Source organism: Oncorhynchus nerka, linkage group LG3 (genome assembly GCF_034236695.1).
Source record: "Oncorhynchus nerka isolate Pitt River linkage group LG3, Oner_Uvic_2.0, whole genome shotgun sequence".
NCBI lineage: Eukaryota > Metazoa > Chordata > Actinopteri > Salmoniformes > Salmonidae > Oncorhynchus > Oncorhynchus nerka.
The window spans coordinates 33,818,145-33,840,944 of NC_088398.1; the positions used below are offsets into that span (position 1 = coordinate 33,818,145).

General features: G+C 40.6%; 1 protein-coding gene across 1 annotated transcript; it reads left to right on the top strand.

Annotated features, from left to right (window-relative positions):
• Positions 1–14,975: 14,975 nt before the first annotated feature.
• LOC115107044 (G-protein coupled receptor 183-like) lies at positions 14,976–22,357 on the top strand. Its single transcript, XM_029630407.2, has 2 exons — positions 14,976–15,194; positions 18,703–22,357. The coding sequence occupies exon 2, from the start codon at positions 18,732–18,734 to the stop codon at positions 19,848–19,850; it is 1,119 nt and encodes a 372-aa protein (XP_029486267.1). The 5' UTR covers positions 14,976–15,194; positions 18,703–18,731; the 3' UTR covers positions 19,851–22,357.
• The last annotated feature ends 443 nt before the right edge of the window (positions 22,358–22,800 follow it).

A 22,800-nucleotide genomic window follows, 5' to 3' on the forward strand; every position in this document is an offset into this window, starting at 1 on the left:
TCATTCCTCTCTGCCTCCTTCTTTCCACTCCTCTCCTCTTTTGACCTCACCCTCTCACCTTCCCCCCTACTCACAAGGCAGGCAATACGCTCGACCTCATCTTTACTAGATGCTGTTCCTCCACTAACCTCATTGCAACTCCCCTCCAAGTCTCCGACCACTACCTTGTATCCTTTTCCCTCTCGCTCTCATCCAACACTTCCCACACTGCCCCTACTCGGATGGTATCGCGCCGTCCCAACCTTCGCTCTCTCCCCCGCTACTCTCTCCTCTTCCATCCTATCATCTCTTCCCTCTGCTCAAACCTTCTCCAACCTATCTCCTGATTCTGCCTCCTCAACCCTCCTCTCCTCCCTTTCTGCATCCTTTGACTCTCTATGTCCCCTATCCTCCAGGCCGGCTCGGTCCTCCCTCCCGCTCCGTGGCTCGACGACTCATTGCGAGCTCACAGAACAGGGCTCCGGGCAGCCGAGCGGAAATGGAGGAAAACTCGCCTCCCTGCGGACCTGGCATCCTTTCACTCCCTCCTCTCTACATTTTCCTCCTCTGTCTCTGCTGCTAAAGCCACTTTGTACCACTCTAAATTCCAAGCATCTGCCTCTAACCCTAGGAAGCTCTTTGCCACCTTCTCCTCCCTCTTGAATCCTCCTCCCCCTCCCCCCTCCTCCCTCTCTGCAGATGACTTCGTCAACCATTTTGAAAAGAAGGTCGACGACATCCGATCCTCGTTTGCTAAGTCAAACGACACCGCTGGTTCTGCTCACACTGCCCTACCCTGTGCTCTGACCTCTTTCTCCCCTCTCTCTCCAGATGACATCTCGCGTCTTGTGACGGCCGGCCGCCCAACAACCTGCCCGCTTGACCCTATCCCCTCCTCTCTTCTCCAGACCATCTCCGGTGACCTTCTCCTTACCTCACCTCGCTCATCAACTCATCCCTGACCGCTGGCTACGTCCCTCCCGTCTTCAAGAGAGCGAGAGTTGCACCCCTTCTGAAAAACCCTACACTCGATCCCTCCGATGTCAACAACTACAGACCAGTATCCCTTCTTTCTTTTCTCTCCAAAACTCTTGAACGTGCCGTCCTTGGCCAGCTCTCCCGCTATCTCTCTCAGAATGACCTTCTTGATCCAAATCAGTCAGGTTTCAAGACTAGTCATTCAACTGAGACTGCTCTTCTCTGTATCACGGAGGCGCTCCGCACTGCTAAAGCTAACTCTCTCTCCTCTGCTCTCATCCTTCTAGACCTATCGGCTGCCTTCGATACTGTGAACCATCAGATCCTCCTCTCCACCCTCTCCGAGTTGGGCATCTCCGGCGCGGCCCACGCTTGGATTGCGTCCTACCTGACAGGTCGCTCCTACCAGGTGGCGTGGCGAGAATCCGTCTCCTCACCACGTGCTCTCACCACTGGTGTCCCCCAGGGCTCTGTTCTAGGCCCTCTCCTATTCTCGCTATACACCAAGTCACTTGGCTCTGTCATAACCTCACATGGTCTCTCCTATCATTGCTATGCAGACGACACACAATTAATCTTCTCCTTTCCCCCTTCTGACGACCAGGTGGCGAATCGCATCTCTGCATGTCTGGCAGACATATCAGTGTGGATGACGGATCATCACCTCAAGCTGAACCTCGGCAAGACGGAGCTGCTCTTCCTCCCGGGAAGGACTGCCCGTTCCATGATCTCGCCATCACGGTTGACAACTCCATTGTGTCCTCGTCCCAGAGCGCTAAGAACCTTGGCGTGATCCTGGACAACACCCTGTCGTTCTCAAATAACATCAAGGCGGTGGCCCGTTCCTGTAGGTTCATGCTCTACAACATCCGCAGAGTACGACCCTGCCTCACACAGGAAGCGGCGCAGGTCCTAATCCAGGCACTTGTCATCTCCCGTCTGGATTACTGCAACTCGCTGTTGGCTGGGCTCCCTGCCTGTGCCATTAAACCCCTACAACTCATCCAGAACGCCGCAGCCCGTCTGGTGTTCAACCTTCCCAAGTTCTCTCACGTCACCCCGCTCCTCCGCTCTCTCCACTGGCTTCCAGTTGAAGCTCGCATCCGCTACAAGACCATGGTGCTTGCCTACGGAGCTGTGAGGGGAACGGCACCTCAGTACCTCCAGGCTCTGATCAGGCCCTACACCCAAACAAGGGCACTGCGTTCATCCACCTCTGGCCTGTCGCCTCCCTACCACTGAGGAAGTACAGTTCCCGCTCAGCCCAGTCAAAACTGTTCGCTGCTCTGGCCCCCCAATGGTGGAACAAACTCCCTCACGACGCCAGGACAGCGGAGTCAATCACCACCTTCCGGAGACACCTGAAACCCCACCTCTTTAAGGAATACCTAGGATAGGATAAAGTAATCCTTCTCACCCCCCTTAAAAGACCTAGATGCACTATTGTAAAGTGGCTGTTCCACTGGATGTCATAAGGTGAAAGCACCAATTTGTAAGTCGCTCTGGATAAGAGCGTCTGCTAAATGACTTAAATGTAAATGTAATGTAATGACTTAATGTTGAATGGATTAGAGGCGCTGTGGGTACAGGTGCATTGACCACATTTGAAACCTATACTAGTTGTTTGCTGATATAGGCCACCTAGTGCTGATGTGAAATATATTGATGTAATTTGCGAAATGTTGAGGTATCAGATGAAAATAGGGAAATATAATTTTTGGGAGATGTGAATATCGATTTTTTTGAGTACGAACTGTCAAAATCGAAAGAAAGTTATTTCTGTTGCCAATGTATGTAACCTAACCCAAGTTATGACATTACTTACCAGAACGTTCACTAATAGGTCTGGTATTACATCATCAACTTGTATTGATCACAATTTTACTAACATGGCTGAACATTGTTCTAAAGCTGTATCGGTGGAACTAGGTTACAGTGAAAATACCTTGGTTGCACTCACTAGGAAAACTAAAATACCAAAGGCTGGCCCTAAAATAATCTACCGCAGGTCCTACAGAGGGTTCAATCAGGATTCATTTGTGGATGAGATTAAGCATGTGCAATGGTTAGAAGTGTATAGTAAGGATGATCCTGAAATGTCACTAAGTTTGTTTATGAAATTATTTTTGAGTATAGCTGATAAGCATGCCCCTTCAAGAAAATGCACTGTGAGGTCAAATGGTGCCCTGTGGATTGATGATGAGCTTAGACATTTAATGATTCAAAGTTATGATGCCAAAAAACTAGCAGATAAATCTGGTACTTTGTTTGATAAGCAAAGTTATTGCAAATTAAGAAATCTTGTGACCAAGCTAAACAAAGGAAAGAAGGAGGGATTCTATCAGCACAACATTGATGATGGGAAAAGCTGTGGAGAACGTTTGAACATTATTATGGGTAGGAATTCAAACATGCCCCCCTCTTTTGTAGAATCAGAGGGTATATTTATTACAAAACCACATGACATCGCAAACTACTTTAAAGCTTCTTATGGCTGCAATCCCATTAATGGGATTGATATGACAACAGCCAGTGAAAGCGCAGGGCTTCCAAATTCAAAACAACAGAAATCTCATAATTAAAATTCCTCAAACATACATGTATCTTATACCGTTGTAAAGGTTAACCCCACCACAGTGTCCGATTTCAAATAGGCTTTACAGTAAAAGCACCACAAACGATTATGGTAGGTTTTATTTACCTTTATTTAACTAGGAAAATCAGTTAAGAACAAATTCTTATTTTCAATGATGGCCTAAGAACAGTGGGTTAACTGCCTGTTCAGGGGCAGAACGACAGATTTATACCTTGTCAGCTTGGGGGTTTGAACTTTCAACCTTGCGGTTACTAGTCCAAAGCTCTAACCACTAGGCTACCCTGCCGCCAAGCACTAGGTCACCACCGAGCCACAGAAAAACACAGCCATTTTTCCAGCCAAAGAGAGGAGTCACAAAAAGCACAAATAGAGATAAAATTAATCACTAACCTTTGATGATCTTCATCAGATGACACTCATAGGACTTCATGTTACACAATACACATATGTTTTGTTTGATAAAGTTAATACTTATATAAAAAAATCTGAGTTTACATCGGCGCATTACGTTCACTAGTTCCAAAAACATCTGGTGATTTTGCATAGCCACATCGATTCAACAGAAATAATAATCATAAATGTAGATGATAATACAAGTTATACATATGGAATTATAGATATACCTCAACAACCGCTGTGTCAGATTTAAAAAAAACTTTACGGAAAAAGCAAACCATGCAAAAATCTGAGACGGCGCTCAGAAAATAAATACAATTATCCACCATGTTGGAGTCAACAGAAACCAGAAATCACATTATAAATATTCCCTCACCTTTGATGATCTTCATCAGAATGCACTCCCAGAAATCCTAGTTCCACAATAAATGCTTGATTTGTTCGATAATGTCCATTATTTATGTCCAAGTAGCTACTTTTGTTAGGGCTTTTAGGTACACATATCCAAACTCTTGTGCAGGTCCAGCATAACTTCGGACAAAAACTTCAAAAAGTTATATTACAGGTCAAAGAAACATTTCAAACTAAGTATAGAATCAATCTTTCGCATGTTTTTATCACAAATCTTCAATAACGTTCCAACCGGAGAATTCCTTTGTGTCTAGAGAAGCCATGGAACGCAGGTCGATATCAGGTGAAAGGCGCGTGACCAGGAAATGGCTCTCTGCCAGTAACCTGACTCATTCAGTTCTTATTCAGCCCCACAACATAGTAGAAGCGTCATTCAAGTTTCTAAAGATGGTTGACATCTAGTGGAAAACCTAGGAAGTGCAACATCATCCATATCCCACTGTGAATTCAATAGGGCCTGGGTTGAAAATCGACCAACCTCAGATTTCTCACTTCCTGTTTGGATTTCTTCTCAGGTTTTTGCCTGCCATATGAGTTCTGTTATACTCACAGACATCATTCAAACAGTTTTAGAAACTTCAGAGTGTTTTCTATCCTATACGAATAGTAATATGCATATATTAGCAACTGGGACTGAGGAGCAGGCCGTTGACTCTGGGCACCTCTGGGCACCTTTCATCCAAGCTACTCAATACTGCCCCTGCAGCCATAAGAAGTTAATTAATATTTTATAGGCAAAGTGTTCGCTGATGACTCTACAATGTATAGTGCAGCATCAAAATGTAATGAGCTAACATATGTACTGAGTAGTGAACTAAGAATGGTGTCTGAGTGGGTTGACATGAACAAATTGGTGTTGAACATTTCTAAAACTAAATGTATTGTATTTGGTTCAAGATATATGCTTGCTGATGATCCCCAATTGAATATGTCGATGAACAGAATACATGAAGAGCATGTGAAAAAAAAAACTCATGTTGGACGCAGCTTTATCATGGTCAGAACACATAGATACTATTGTTATTAAGATGGGTAAGGGAATTGCTGTTACAAGAAAATGTTCAGAGAATGTAACATCTAGCACTCTGAAATAGGTGGTTCAATCCCTGGTCCTATCACACTTAGAGTACTGCCCGGTTATATGGTCATCGGCAGCAAAGAAAGATAGAAAAAAGCTCAAAACAGAGCTGCCAGATTATCTCTTCATTGCTCTCACCGAATGAATATTATTAAAATGTATCAGAATCTCTCATGGCTTCTCGTTAAAAACAAGTTACTATCTAGTCTTCTGATTTTCTTTAGGAATGTTATATTTTTCAAAAAACAAACATTATTTTTCAGTCCAATTAGTACATACTTGCAACACGCATAACCCCCAAACCAGACAGGCAAATTCGGGGCAGCTAAAACAACTCAAGACAAGGACAAATCACCTTAAATCTACAGTTTTATATAGAGCTATAGTTGAATGGAACTTTTTACCAATCCATATTTCTCAGGGAAAAAGTAAATCCACGTTCAAGTAAAAAATAAAAGAACATCTAATGTGATAGAACATATGACTGGACACCAAATAAAAAATAGCAACTGAATGTTAAATGTGTTTCCTGTCAGGTATTTTAATTATCTGTATTGTCTACTTGTTGAATGTTTGTGAAGTCTTGATCATGGTTGTTTGTAATGTCTTGTTAATTGGTGTTGGACCGCAGGAAGAATAGCTAGCGTTATGGCATTAGCTACTGTGGATCCTAATAAAAATTACAAAATTACAAAATTACCCCTCTGTGGAAAGGTGAGACTCACAAGTGTTGATTTTGCTCTAGACCTCACGAGACTTATCTGAAGGTCCCTCAGTACCAGTTGAAAAAATGTATGGAAGTATGGAGACTGTTTAGTACTGAAAAAATATATGTTGATGTAAAAAATGTAAATGTTTCCTGATCTCAAGGGGTCAAACAGCAAAATGATCATTGATATGACCTTCTTAAAACAATTCCATATACAGTTGAAGTCGGAAGTTCACAAACACCTTAGCCAAATATATTTAAACAAAGTTTTTCACAAATCCTGACATTTAATCCTTGTAAAAATCCCCTGTCTTAGGCCAGTTAGGATCACCACTTTATTTTAAGAATGTGAAATGTCAGAATAATAGTAGAGAGAAGGATTTATTTCAGCTTTTTTTTCTTTCATCACATACCCAGTGGGTCAGAAGTTTACATACACTCAATTAGTATATGGTAGCATTGCCTTTAAATTGTTTAACCTGGGTCAAACGTTTCGGGTGGCCTTCCACAAGCTTCCCGCAATAAGTTGGATGAATTTTGGCCCGTTCCTTCTGACAGAGGTGTAACTGAGTCAGGTTTGTAGGCCTCCTTGCTCGCACACGCCTTTTCTGTTTTGCCCACACATTTTCTATAGGATTGAGGTCAGGGCTTTGTGATGGCCACTCCAATACCTTGACTTTGATGTCCTTAAGCCATTTTGCCACAACTTTGGAAGTACGCTTGGGGTCATTGTTCACTTGGAAGAACCATCTGCGACCAAGCTTTAACTGATGTCTTGAGATGTTGCTTCAAAATATCCACAGAATTTTCCTCCTCGTGATGCTATCTATTTTGTGAAGTGCACCAGTCCCTCCTGCAGCAAAGCACCCCCACAACACGATGCTGCCACACCCGTGCTTCACAGTTGGGATGGTGTTCTTCGGCTTGCAAGCCTACCCCTTTTTCCTCCAAACACAACGATGGTCATTATAGCCAAACAGGTCTATTTTTGTTTCATCAGACCAGAGGACATTTCTCCAAAAAGTACGATCTTCGTCCCCATGTGCAGTTGCAAACCGTAGTCTGGCTTTTTGATGGCGGTTTTGGAGCAGTGGCTTCTTCCTTGCTGAGCGGTCATTCAGGTTACGTCAATATAGGACTCGCTTTAGTGTGGATATAGATACTTTTGTACCTGTTTCCTCCAGCATCTTCACAAGGTCCTTTGCTGTTTTTCTGGGAATGAGTTGCACTTTTCGCACCAAAGTACGTGAACGTAGTACCTTCAGGCATTTGGAAATTGTTCCCAAGGATGAACAAACCTTGTGGAGGTCTGGATTTTTTTTCCTGAGGTCTTGGCTGATTCTTTTGATATTCCCATGTTGTCAAACAAAGAGGCACTGAGTTTGAAGGTAGGCCTTGAAATACATCCACAGTTACACCTCCAATTGACTCAAATTATATCAATTAGCCTATCAGAAGCTTCTAAAGCCATGACATAATTTTATGGAATTTTCCAAGCTTTAAAGGCACAGTCAACTTAGTGTATGTCAACTTCTGACCCAGTGGAATTGTGATACAGTGAATTAGAAGTAAACAATTGTAAACAATTGTTGGAAAAAATTACTTGTGTCATACACAATGTACATGTCCTAACCGACTTGCCAAAACTATAGTTTGTTAACAAGAAATATGTGAAGTGATTGAAAAACGAGTTTTAATGACTCCAACCTAAGTGTATGTAAACTTTCGACTTCAACTGCATTTTTAGCAGTAAGGCCAAATAAAACATTTCAGGAATTTTTTTTGTTGATATAAAGTGCATTTGGAAAGTAATTCAGCTCCCTTCCCTTTTTCCACATTTTGTTACATTTTAATAATAATAATAGTGTACCCCTCTCAAACTCAATGACAGAGCTACGGATAAAAAATGACAATGTTGTCCACATTCAGAGGCTAAACAGTATTTGTTTCAAATGGCATTATTGTCTACAGAAGAACAAGCATATAAATCACGTCAAATTTATTTATATAGCCCTTCGTACATCAGCTAATATCTCAAAGTGCTGTACAGAAACCCAGCCTAAAACCCCAAACAGCAAGCAATGCAGGTGTAGAAGCACGGGGCTAGGAAAAACTCCCTTGAAAGGCCAAAACCTAGGAAGAACCTAGAGAGGAACCAGGCTATGTGGGGTGGCCAGTCCTCTTATGGCTGTGCCGGGTCGAGATTATAACAGAACATGGCCAAGATGTTCAAATGTTCATAAATGACCAGCATGGTCAAATAATAATAATCATAGGCAGAACAGTTGAAACTGGAGCATCAATACTGGAGGCTGCGACAGGAGGGGTCAGGAGACACTGTGGCCCCATCCGATGACACCCCCGGACAGGGCCAAACAGGAAGGATATAAACCCACCCATTTTGCCAAAGCACAACCCGCCCACCACTAGAGGGATATCTTCAACCACCAACTTACCATCCTGAGACAAGGCCGAGTATAGCCCACAAAGATCTCCGCCACGGCACAACACAAGGAGGGGCGCCAACCCAGACAGGAAAATCACATCAGTGACTCAACCCACTCATCAAGTGACGCACCCCTCCTAGGGACGGTATGAAAGAGCCCTAGTAAGCCAGTGACTCAGCCCCTGTAATAGGGTTAGAGGCAGAGAATCCCAGTGGAAAGAGGGGAACCGGCCAGGCAGAGACAGCAAGGGCGGTTTGTTGCTCCAGAGCCTTTCCGTTCACCTTCACACTCCTGGGCCAGACTACACTCAATCATATGACCCTCTGAAGAGATGAGTCTTCAGTAAAGACTTAAAGGTTGAGACCGAGTTTGCGTCTCTCACATGGGTAGGCAGACCATTCCATAAAAATGGAGCTCGATAGGAGAAAGCCCTGCCTCTCAGTTGGCCGGGCGGCCAGCTATAGGAAAAGTCTTGGTTGTTCCCAACGTCTTCCATTAAAGAATGATGGAGGCCACTGTGTTCTTGGGGACCTTCAATGCTGCAGAAATGTTTTGGTACCCCTCCTCAGATCTGTGCCTTAACATAATCCTGTCTCGGAGCTCTATGGACAATTCCTTCGACCTCATGGCTTGGTTTTTGCTCTGACATGCACTTTCAACTGTGGAACCTTATATATACAGGTGTGTTCCTTTCCAAATCATGTCCAATCAATTTATTTTACCACAGGTGGACTCCAATAAAATTGTACAAACATCTTAATGATGAACAATGGAAACAGGATGCACCTGAGCTCAATTTTGGGTCTCATAGTGAAAGGTCTGAATACTTAAGTAAATCATTTATCTCTGTTTTTATTTTTAATACGTTTGCAAAACTTTCATGGGGTACTTTTGTGTAGATTGATGCACAAGTCCTACCACCAAACATTATTACTATGCATTACAACTATTTGAAATTGCATAAAACAACATGGCTGTCAATGGCAGCCTGAAGTGGTTGGTTTTCAAAATGGTACAGCTCTTTAACAGTTTAAGCTACTGCTACTACACCAACTGTAAAAAAGTCTTACAGATGTTCTGAATATTGCGTCGGGCCATACACAGCCTTTTATCTGTTTATTTGGATCCCCATTAGCTTTTGCAGAAGCAGCAGCTACTCTTCCCAAGGTCCACAAAAAAACACAAAACATGACAAGTAAGAAAACACTGATACACTGATAGACTTAGACAGTCACACAAATGTAAAATGCAACCAAATACAATGAATACAACAACAACAAAAATACACCAGCCTCAAGCTGCCAGTTGGGGAACACTGATACACTGTCAAGTTAGTTCAGACAGTATGACCGGGAGAGGTAGGTGAGGCTAAATGTAAAATTCAAGCCATTATGTGGCAGAAGAGGTAGGACAGCGAGCCTAACTCTCTATGTGATTCTGATTTAGTCCACAGCAGTAAAATAGAGGTTTTCATTGGTGCAGTGAAATGTGCTGTTTTAGCAGGCAAAGCATTGCAGGAAATACTGAATTAAGATGTTCCCCCTGCCCAGGCCCCTGAACCTGTGTAGGGATTTTATTTGAACTTTGACCAAAGGAATGGGATGGTTTTTTGATTTATCTGTTGTTTTTTGTACAAAAAATGACATTCCGCAATGGACATTTATTTTTATTCATTTTTGAACTCCATTATACCAGAGAAGAAGAAGAAGTAACATTTGTGCTTGGAGTGGTTGACACACGTTGTTTAACATGAATGATTGAAGGAGGAAAGACTATTGGTTTAGCTTTTGTTTGATTAAGTTTTTCTACCGACTCATTCAAATTTGGGTATGTGAGATATGCCGTGAGACCGTATGAACAAAAGTCATTTCAGTGTCATAGTTGTAAAATGTTTGGACATGTGGTAAGTGTCTGCAGAAGAAACAAATATTTTGATGTTGAAAAGTCTGAGGAAGCACGGTGCTGTAATTGTAATGGGAGTCATGCTTCCGAGTTCCAGGAGTGTCCTGTTAGGATAAAAGAGGTTGCAGTAGCTAGGATCTGGGCTTTCCAACAGGTCTCCTATGTGGAGGCAGTGCAAATAGTGGAAGGAGCAAGTGGAAATGCACCACAGCCTGCAGTGGATGTCGTTCATTAGAGGGATTTTAACATACTAACAGTGAAGAAGGTAGACTTTGTTAAGTGATACATTGCACTAGACAAACAAATATATATATATATATTTTTTAACTAAAAATCACTGTGAAGCCAGCTAAGTATGTTTTTAGATGCTTTTTTGCCCTTCCACGCTAAACACAAAATCAAGATGTTTTCTGTCTTTCTGTGACTGATGATAACTTCAGAACGAATGTGACAGTAGATATGTTTCTATTAATTTGTCCTGTGATTTTTTTTGGTCTGCATTTAGAATTTGGTATTGAAAACAAATGTGATATTTGCCTGCTAGCATGCATGCGTTGCCATTTAACTATCTTGTGTCGATTAAAACAGCCGGACATTGTAACATCAGACCTAAAAAATAAAAAATTATGCAAAAGCCTACAGTGTCGAATTAAAATGTTGTGGTTGAAGTGTTTCCATTACCCATTTAGACAAATTGCGCTTGAATAAAATGTCAACATCCTGTATGCCCTCCCACGTATCTGTTTATGTCTCAAGTAGCCAGCACGGATAGAATGCAATAATTTACTAGTATTTGCCTTATTCTAATAATTCTCATGTGCCAACGTATCGCCATGGATCTAGCACAAATGTGCATACACTACCGGCTGCTTAGGCTAGTCCGTGCCATGGTGAAACGTGCACCCTTGTAGATCAGAAATAATTGGATGATGAAATATGCCAGCCAACAAGCAAGGCGAAGCAATTCAGGAATTCCTGAAAGTCAGGACAATCCTTGTCCTGCAATAAGACATTTTTATAGTTGAACAAATTAGATTTTGCAAGCAGTAAGCATTTAGAATTAAATATAGAGCTTATAGTTACATCATTTTTTATTTATTTTAAATTTATTTAACCTTTATTTAACTAGGTAAGTCAGTTAGGAACAAATTCTTATTTAAAATTATGACCTACAGTCCTCATGAGGGGACGGGGGCTGGGATTAAAAATATAGGACAAAACACACATCACGACAAGGGAGACACCACAACACTGCATAAAGAGAAACCTAAGACAACAACATAGTATGGCAGCAACACATGACAACAAAGCATGGTAGCAACACAACATGCAGCAGCACAACATGGTAGCAGCAAAAAACTTGGACAAAATTGGACACAGACAATAATGGGGCAAAAAGGTAGAGACAACAATACATCACGCGAAGCAACCACAACGGTCAGTAAGAGTGTCCATGATTGAGTCTTTGAATGAAGAGATGGAGATAAAACTGTCCAGTTTGAGTGTTTTTTTGCAGTGATGTGTGCGCTTCGGGGACCTTTAATGTTCCCCCTCGTACCTTCAAAAGTATTCTGCAATCATAATGTATTTAAAAACACTTTCATTCTCATTTGTCACAATAAAGACATTTAGTCAAAAGAAAAATCCACCAGTGGTGGCTGGTGGTACTTTACATTGGGATGATTGGATCATGGCTGGAACAGAATGGACTGGTATCAAACACCTGGTTTTCCATTTGTTTGATACCATTCCATTCACTCCATTACATCCATTATTATGAGCTGTCTTTCCCTCTCCAGCCTAAAATCCACCCCTGTCGAACAGGTAAAAATGTAAATAAAATAAAAAAGTCCTATATTTGCTGTTTCCTTAACACGTCACACATATTATTTTTTTGACATTGCGTTTGTCATATTAACCTAGGTTAATGGAAACCTGCCTACAGACGACAAATACAAAGCTGCCCATTGTTTTGCAAGGATATGAAGACAATTTAAATAACACAGAGATGACTGTAGTAACCATATAAATACGGTAGGCCTATATATTTGAATGATATTGAAATAAGCGTTTTATTTAGCTATTTGTACACTACTGTCTGTGATTTTTTATGCAATATACAGGCACTTCATTAAGTGTAACATGCGTAATGAGGTACCAAATCTTGATTTAGTGCATTATTATAGGGTAAGCATTAGAATAGGCCGCCCCAATATTTGTAGTCATAGGTGATAATATCTCTCTAGGAGCTGATCCGTTGTCAGTATTGTGGAATAATTATAATGTTAAAGCGGCAATCAGAAGTAGAAACAACAACAAAGCGGTCGCCCCACCTCTGACTCTTCAAAAAGCTGGGGTATGGAGCTGGAGAAATGTAACCTCACTATGATTGCAAGGACTGATCATCCATTGTATCAAAATTATAGTTTCAACCATGTTTTGAGGCTATATGGTGTTTTTTATTTTTTATTTTTTTTGTTTACAAATATTGTAGTAAACAAGCTTATATTTTGGCTTCTGATGGTGTACGACAGTTGAACTAAGTTCATAAGGCATTTATAAGTCAAATTCTTCAAGAATCAACATACAGTGGTTCTTCGTTTAAAAGTTTTGAGCTTATGCCTCGACCGTTTGTAGTAGATGGTGACAGATTCTGGTAAACTGCATCATTCTGGCAATTCTGCATTCTGTGGCACCCCGCAAACGAAGAACCACTTGTATCATTGATTTATACGTCCAAAAAACAAGATAGCAACTGCTGATTGATACTAAGGTAAGAGGGACAACGCTGATCCGAGAGCAGTGCTTCCTTTCTTCCTTTCTTGGTAATTCTGTAAGGGATTTCCTCCTCTTCTTCCGAAGAGGAGAGGCGAGAAGGATCGGAGGACCAATATGCGGCATGGTAAGTGTCCATGGTTCTTTTAATAAGAAATACTACACATGAACACGACTGAAATACAAAAACAATAATTGTGGAACGAACGAAACCCAAAACAGTACCGTGTGGTGAAAAACACAGACACGGAAACAAACACCCACAAACAAACAGTGAAACCCAGGCTACCTAAGTATGATTCTCAATCAGAGACAGTTAATGACACCTGCCTCTGATTGAGAACCATACTAGGCCGAAACATAGAAATCCCCAAATCATAGAAAAACAAACATAGACTGCCCACCCCAACTCACGCCCTGACCATACTAAATAATGACAAAAACAAAGGAAATAAAGGTCAGAACGTGACAAATTCGAGTTCCACTGTAGACAATTTAGTAGATTTTCTTAAATGTCTTCTTAGAGAATACCTATGGGAGAATGCTACATTTCTATACATCCTTCAAGAAAGAAAACTAGTTAGCGGATCGCGGTGCCATCTGCTGTACATTAAATGGTAGGGAATGAAGTTCTCAAATGGTTTCTATCTGTATTATGGAGTATTGACAGAGAAATGAATATGGGAAAAAATCACTTAACATGCATTGCTGGCTCAAAAGCTAATATAGACGTCTATGAATGAGTGGTTACATTTCTCCACCCTCATCCCTTAGCTTTTTAGCTAAAACACTATTATTTCAATTAAGGCTTCTAGTTTTAAATCCCAAACCATGTCATTACAACTCTACTCATCACTGGGTTTCCCAAACTCGTTCTTCGAAATCCCAAGGGTTGCAAATTAAGGTTTTTGCCCAAGCACGACTCAGCTGATTCAAATGATCAACTAAGCATCAAGCTTTGAATCAGCTGTGTCGTGTTAGGGCAAAAACCAAAATGTGCATGGTTGCATGGCCGCAAATGCCCCATGTGTGTGCGTGAATGTGCGTGCGGGCTTACACAAATGTTTCTATGTGTGTAGGTAGATGTTCGTGAAAGAGAACTCATACCAGACCACAAAACTTTACTTTGAAAGAAAAAAGTAGGAACATATGAAAATGTCAATGATTAATGTCAAGATATAAGGCCATGAGTTTGAAACCACATCCTCTCATGGGTACACATACTGTACACATGGCACAGCACGTTGCCCAGATAACTTTTTCCTAACAGAGACTTTTACTTTTACTTTACTATGAACAAAATAAACACCTAATGATGTTAGGGGGGGTGGAGCTGATAGCAAAATGTATCAATTATTGTTTGGTTATCTATCAGTTGTACCTAAGTTGGCATTCATTATTTATAAAATTATTATCAACAAATGAGCAATATGTTTATAATTATAAAAGAGATGGCTACCACAAGTAGTAAGTTACAAAACTACATCTGAGATTTAGTTCCATGTTTATATTCTTTACAGTATTCAAAATAAAAACATTAAAAGTGTAGATATATGTGACAGCTTGGTTTTTATGGGCATCAGCAGGTGCCAGTTTCACCTAACCAAAAAACAGAGACAGTAGGGGAGAGAGAGCGTGAGCGAGTGAGAGAGAGACACAGAGAGAGGGATAAAGAAAGAGCAGAGAGATCCACAAACTCAAGAGCATAAACAGTAACACAGGATATTTTGATGTCACTATGGTTACGAAAGCCAGCCCGCCACTCAATCTTAGTTCTCTATTTGTCACTATGTGTCACTCTGCTCTAAAAGCCTGGGGCAACGTGGTCTTTGCTGAACTCTGAGAGAACAATTATAATCTCATGCCAAGGAGGAACTATCCTGTTTAACTCTCATACTTTGGAAGAATACAGAAATACAGTTGGTAAGTTCACGTTTGTGGTTTGGTTTAATCAATTGTTGATTTTGTAAGCATTCTCATTTATTCAACTTGATATTGACTTCAACTTGACAGTTAGAAGTGTGAAAGTATTGGGAAGCTAAATTCAAAATCAAACAATTGCTGCAAAACAAAAAATTGCAGTATTGAGAACTGTAAACTATGGCGGACAATATGTTCTTCTCATGTTCAATGTACAATCAATGAATCATTAGGTTCACATTATCAAACAACTTATTATCATACGAAAATAACGCTGTTGAATGACTGAGACATGGCTGTTAAACCAGGCTAATTTATAACTTAATAATATAGACTTAGAAATGTACAACACTATTCCAAAGTCAACAACAGCCAATCAGCAGGTGGCTAACTTATTATGAAGCTGTATGACGACATGATTCACAATATAGCTCAAATATCTAGAGGTTAAGATGTTTAAATGACTCATTCTAACGCCTGACTCTAATGCTGTGGCCACCGCACAATTATATATAGAACAACAAATTATAGGACCTCTACAGGGGCCACACTGTTTTTAACATGTTTTTACTCTAGATAAAAAGCTGTAGCATTTGTACAAAGGAAAAAATGAAAAAGTCTATTTAAAAAAAGACAAAAGACTTTTGACCTTGTGTGAAAGTTGTAACTGCAGTTCACAAATAAATACCCAGAGCCCTTGGGTTTGGCTTTGTGTTAATGGGTCAGGAAACATATTTATTTTCCAGCCTGAGTCTGCTCTGTTAGATAGCAGTCTCATGTCTGGGCTGTGACCAGGGTCACGCATTTTGACTTTCCTAAAAAAGGATATGGTCTGGCTGGGTGCCTAGGGATGTAGACTTCCTAGTGTGCAAGTGTCTTTCAACACCAATATTTTTCTGTGACATGACCACCGCAGCTGTGTGCTGTGAAAACCCCTTGTATTGTTTGTAGACTTCCATCATGCTGTACCCAAGTCAACTGCATGTGCTTTGTATAGATAGTAATGGTAGATGGGTGAAATAGATATGCTAGCGTGCAATGGGAGTGAATGCATGTGTCAAATTTCTTCAAAGTAAGGTGTTACAAAACATTGAAATGGGTCATTTAGCATGTTAAAAATATTGAACATATTGACCTGATATATTTTGAGAAATAAGAATAGGTCAATTGGTTTTAAGTGTTAAGCAGAATATCAAAATACCATTTTAATCCAAATTATAGTAACACTTCTTAAAAAATATCAGAAATAGGCATTAATACATGATTTATAAACTGCCAACAAATATATTTGTAAACATTTATAAATATGTATATACAATCCTTCCATTCTATGAGCAACATTTACAATAATGTATAAAGCATTACATAAACATTTATTAAAGTCACTTTGATGTAAAGTCCCCAGTACCGGTTCCGACCGACATGAATATAAATCTCTTATAAATCGATCTGTGGACATGTAGATCAAAATGGCTTGCATCGAGCCGTAGCCTTGATTCTCACGGACATAGGAGTATGTCTCGTTTGCCTGTGTGAAGCAGGATGTGAAATCTGACACCACTTGAAGCTGGCATGTCCCTCCTACCATTTCATTCTCTCTTCTCGCTATCCATCATTTCCTAGCTGAACCCTACGTCACAGCCGTAGGAGAGTTGCTGTAGCATATTCAGAGCTCGATTTATAGGCAATAATTTAAAATAATTCATCGATTTTAAACAAAAATCACTTTCTGTTTGTCATAGACGGACAACATTAATATGAGAGGAAAGATGAGTTCCTAACGAGTTCAAAAAGCCAAGTTGGAGCTCTGTGAGACGTCCACAGCGATGGGGGCAGACGTTTTAATTAAGAGAGACCTTTAGAAAATATGCACATTTTCTTTAACACTAAGTATAAAAATATGTATTTTACATTTATAAGGAAAGTGAAATCTTATAGTTAGTCGTTTTATAAATGAATTATTCCATATTTAGAAAAAATATAAGTCGTTTCAAGCCTTATTCATACATCATTTAAAATACTTCATATTTTCATTATATTTGTACTGTTTATTTGAGTTTGTGTCCTCAACAGTGAGATTTCTCTGAGTCTGCAGGATTACTAGTTATTGTTCGGATTACGTACATTACATTTCTGATTACATTTAGTTACATTTAAGAGGTTTTTAAAGCTTTTTCAATAAAGTTACTATCAAGTTTTACCGATATGACTTGTGTAGAAAGCAGCTATCTCCTTCAGACCTTTGAGGTCAGTATCCAAACACATTGAGAAAGAATAGTTTTACTTCCTTCCTGAAAGCAGAATTTCCCATTATAGATACCCATCTGATCCGTTCATGCAAAATCATACTTAGAGTAACAAGTTCCATAGCTGTGACTTCAAATCACGCTCTAAATAGGGGACAGGACACAATAAGTGCCAAGCAGTAGGATGTCATTTTCACATTACTACAAGCCAAATCCTTCTCACTAGCTAAGTTTCCAAACAATTGGCGACACATTTTTATGCAAATATTCAAAAATCTGTATTAAGAAAATATGCAAATGTTCCCACCAGTGGTGTTTCCACCAAACAGACTTGACATAGTGCACACAAAATGTATGTTTTCATGTACCGAATAAAAAACTGTTGTAAAAAAGCAAATGTGCCTAATCTGGTCTTGGCATGTGCGCTCTAGACAACAGCTTGAAGATACAGTGTGGGTAAACTGTGTGGGTAGGCTAGTCTACATGATTATGGATAAGAGCCAGAATAATTTTATTTGTCAAACGTCAGTCAAGCATCGATCATCATTTCACCAGAATAAGACCCTCTATTTATTGGATATGTATTTAAGGAGCGTCAAGATCACTGTGCACCAATGGAGGCTGCTGAGGGGACGGCTCATAATAATGCCTGGAACGGCACGAATGGAATATCATCAAACACATGGAAGCCATGTGTTTGATGTTGTTGATACCTTTCCACCAATTCCGCTCCAGCCATTACCATTTGCCTGTCCTCCCCAATTAAGGTGCCACCAAAGTCCTGTGCTATGCACTTTCACCACCCTGTGAAGTTCATCGTAACTTATTTCATCTGTAGCCTAATTTACTGTGTGTTCCTCCGTATCATCGTGTGACTCCAAGTTAACTTCCTATTTTCATCCCAGCTTTTGTGATTTTTACTCATGTAAAAACTGTGGATGGAAACATGCTTATTATAGACATGAATTTATACAGGATATAATTATGTGTACCTATACATCTATATCCATCAGAGGAGGATGGTGGGAGAAGCTATAGGAAGACAGGCTCATTGTAATGGCTGGAATTAAATAAATTGAACGGTATCAACCAAATCAATCATATGGAAATCACATGTTTAACTATGTTCCATTCATTTTGTTCCAGCCATTACAATGAGCCTGTCCTTCTATAGCTCCTCTCACAAGCCTCCTCTGATATTCATTCAGTCAATAGTCATGTGTAAATCTAAATGCAAACAATGTTTCTTCTTTTTACGGCTATAGCTAGCTTCACAATAGCCACTAGCCCAATTATGGAGGTGATGAGGACCTCCAGCCATGCAAACCCAACCCCTACCCCCACCCTCAATGACTCAAACACCTGCACGACACTGTATGACCACCTGGAGTACGCCCGAGTCCTCATGCCCCTCTTCTACAGCATCGTCTTCTCCGTGGGGTTGCTGGGCAACGCCCTGGCGCTGCATGTCATCCGGCCCAACCTAAAGAAGATGAACTCCACCACGCTCTACTCCGCCAACCTGGTAATCTCTGACATCCTGTTCACACTGTCACTACCGTTACGGATAATCTACTACGCCCTGGGCTTCCACTGGCCCCTGGGGGATTCCCTGTGTAAGATCACAGGGCTGATCTTCTACATCAACACATATGCCGGGGTCAACTTTATGACCTGCCTCAGTGTGGACCGATTCATTGCTGTGGTCTTGCCGCTCCGGTTCGCACGCTTCCGGAAGGTCTCCAATGTCCGGTTCATCTGCGTTGGGGTGTGGTTGCTGGTCTTAATGCAAACTTTGCCCCTCCTCTCCATGCCCATGACTAATGTGGAGTCTGATGGCTTCATCACTTGTATGGAGTATCCTAACTTTGAACAGGTGCCCAACATCGCCTACATGCTGATCGGCGCCGTGTTCCTAGGCTATGGAGTCCCCGTGGTGACTATCTTATTGTGCTACTCCATACTGTGCTGTAAACTCCGCCTCTCGGCAAAGACCAATCACTTAACGGACAAGTCGGGGCGCAGCCGCAAAGCCGTTGGGGTGATCTGCTGCGTCTCCCTGGTGTTCGTGGTGTGTTTCAGCCCCTACCACATCAACCTCCTCCAATACATGATCCGAAAGCTGATCTATGAAACGGACTGTGCTGAACTCACTGCCTTCCAGATCTCCTTACACTTCACTGTTTGTCTGATGAACCTTAACTCCTGCCTGGATCCATTTATCTACTTCTTTGCCTGTAAGGGTTACAAGAGGAAGGTGCTGAAGATCCTGAAGAGGCAGGTGAGCGTGTCCTTCTCCAGCGCAGTACGGACATCGCCCGAGGGTTCATCCAGAGATGTCGTAGATGGTAAGAAGATCCACCTCAACAGCACTAGATACGAACAGTGTGTCCAACAGAATGGCCAAAGGTGAGTGACAACCAACCAACAGACCGGTGAGTCAAAGACCAACCAACAGATCGGAGAGCCATCAACCAGAAAACAGACCAGCCAACAGACCGGTGAGCCCACGACCAGCCAACAAACCTTTGAGCCAACGACCAGCTGACAGACTGGTTAGTCAATGACCAGGAAACAGACTGGTATGCAAACAACCAGCAAACTATTTGAATAACATACTATATGTTATGATTTTGAAAAACACATGATATGTTATGATTTCTAGCTAGGTGTCTAATGTTAGCTAGGTGGCTAATGTTAGCTACTGTAGGCTAAGGGTTAAGTTTAGGGGTTAAGGTTAGGGTTACGTTTAGGAGTTAGGTTATTAAAGGGTTCAGGTTAGGGGAAGGGTTAGCTACCATGCTAAGTAGTTGCAAAGTAGCTAAAAAGTAGTAAGTAGTTGAAAGTTGCTAATTAGCTCAAATGCTTATCCGTTGTCCATGATGAGATTTGAACTCGCAACCTTTTGATTGTTAGACATTTACGTCAGTAAATTGCAAGAGGATGTCTGAGGAGATAGACTGAACTATAACTGTATAACTGATTAACAGTTTAAAGAGGTATCTCACGCCCTCTGGAAATAGAGCCACTTAGGACAGCCAAGGTAACAAACTGTTTCTGCCTCTTGCCAATACAGTAGTGCTGAGCGATTCACCGTAAAAAAAATCCCTTGTTATTAAACAACTAATTTACCGACATCCTTTCAATTATTTGAATTCCATATAGTTCTGCTTTTTTTGTGAGCTCAACGTGCTGTTTCTCTAGAGAGAAATTCAATCATTAATGAGAGAAACGTAGTCAATGGGCGCATTTGAGCGGATCACTTTTGTCAAGTCGATGACCATCATTGCGCCTACGTGTCGACTGCATATGCTTTACAAACTACCATGACTTCAGTCTGCAGCCATCACCTGCATTGTGGGAGGATCTATTGTCATTGACTCACACAAACGTGACCAAAGACATGATTGAAATGGGAACACATTTTGATACGATTCATATATACAGTTGAGTAATTCAAATGAGTTTGATATTTGAGGCTGTTTCTCACTGATTGCAGTTTATAATTGTTGAAATAAACATGGCTCCAATCCCCAGAACACACACTCACAAAGAAAAACTTTTATTAACAATGTCAGCACTGCCATGTTGATCTGAGCCTTGCTGTTGGAAAACCACATTAGTGTTTGACTTTGGTTGTCACAGATGCACCTCCTCCGACCACTCCTCAACTTTCGTCAACAGTCGGTTGCTTTCGTTTTACCCCTTAAACACACATAATAACTATGTGGGACGCCAGGCAAATATTCAACCTAGTTCAGCACAGAACTGTGGTAATTAACTACAATTACCATAATCCATTGCGCATGTTCTTCCCAGTCCCGGACAGAGGCGGACACATAGACCAGAAGGATAGAGACAGTTCGTGAGGTAGCTCTACCCAATTGATAGTTGTAGTAGTTGGTAATAAGCAGTCTTGAAAGTATGCCTTATCTACTTTCAACAACTAATACAATTATTTTGTCAGCCAGCTAGTTACTCACCTAGCTAAAAAGGATGACTTGTTCAATGGGATGCACAGAGATAACTTTAGATGGATGTCTGGCTGACAGGCTGGCTGGCTGCTACTGCCTGAGCAGAGATGAGATGATGGCTTTAAGGAATGAAAAATAATAAAGTCATCAAATAAAAACGAAGTAATATACACAACTGAAATATTTTATTAAAGTAAAGTTATGGTTAATAATGATGGCAGTAATGGGCTACCAAATTACCATCATGGTAGTTAACTATATTTTAAACTATTTTTTTCTGTGTTGTTACAGCATTCAACCCACTGTCAGTGTCAGGAAAAAAAAGGCAGGCGATGGCATCAAAAATATGTTAATGTCATTATTTAGAAATGCATTTAATGTTTAAAAAAAAGTGATTGGTTAAAAAAATTATCTCAAATAACACTTATCGCTCTGCACTACAATACAGTGACACGTGTTTTGCCTCTTGCAAATACAGTGACAACTTGATCAAAAGCAGAAACACATATGAGCATATAAGGACAATATTAGATAGCATGGACACTGGCATGAAAATATGTCCCAAAATGGACAGCTGAATATTACTTCATAGTTTCAGAGACTCTGACTATAGAATAGAAAGCTTTGGAACATCACAATGCTGAGGAATGAAAATAAGACAATGTTGATTATACCTTTTGTGTATACACTTCCTGCATTATTCTTCAATGTACCTTTTGATTATTGATAAATGTAAAATATGTCAACACCATGTACTAACTGTAACTATGTCCCTCCATTCATTTTATCAGAGTCAATGACATCCATATTTTTTTTACCAAGTGGATCACATTTTTTTATTCCTTTGTTCACAATAAGGGTTCCCCTCTGTTTTTGATTAATGTGATGACTGTGTGTTGATATCAAACCATTTAATTTTGAATAAAAAATAAATGGAAATAAATAATATCTTGTCTGCTTTTGAGGTGTTCAAGATCATGTGGTATTCCTCAGAAAGATACAATGAATGTCCATCCATATCAGTAATGTTGATCAGACTCCACTGTAGGCCCACACTGCTTGCCAGACACAACCACAGTAACTTATCTGAGCCTCAAGAGGGCAGTGTTATATAGAAAGAGAAAGATAATACAGTAGAACGTTTACAGTTGAAGTTGGAAGTTTACATACACCTTAGACTCAGTGTTTCACAATTCCTGACATTTAATCAAAGTAAAAAAAATCCCTGTCTTAGGTTAGTTAGGGATCACCACTTTATTTTAAAAATGTGAAACTTCAGAATAATAGTAGAGAGAATGATTTATTTCAGCTTTTATTTCTTTCATCACATTCCCAGTGGGTCAGAAGTTTACATACACTCAATTAGTATTTGGTAGCATTGCCTTTAAA

Coding starts and splice junctions, on each gene's coding strand:
- LOC115107044 (XM_029630407.2), top strand. CDS start 18,732: ATGGAGGTGATGAGGACCTCCAGCCATGCAAACCCAACCCCTACCCCC.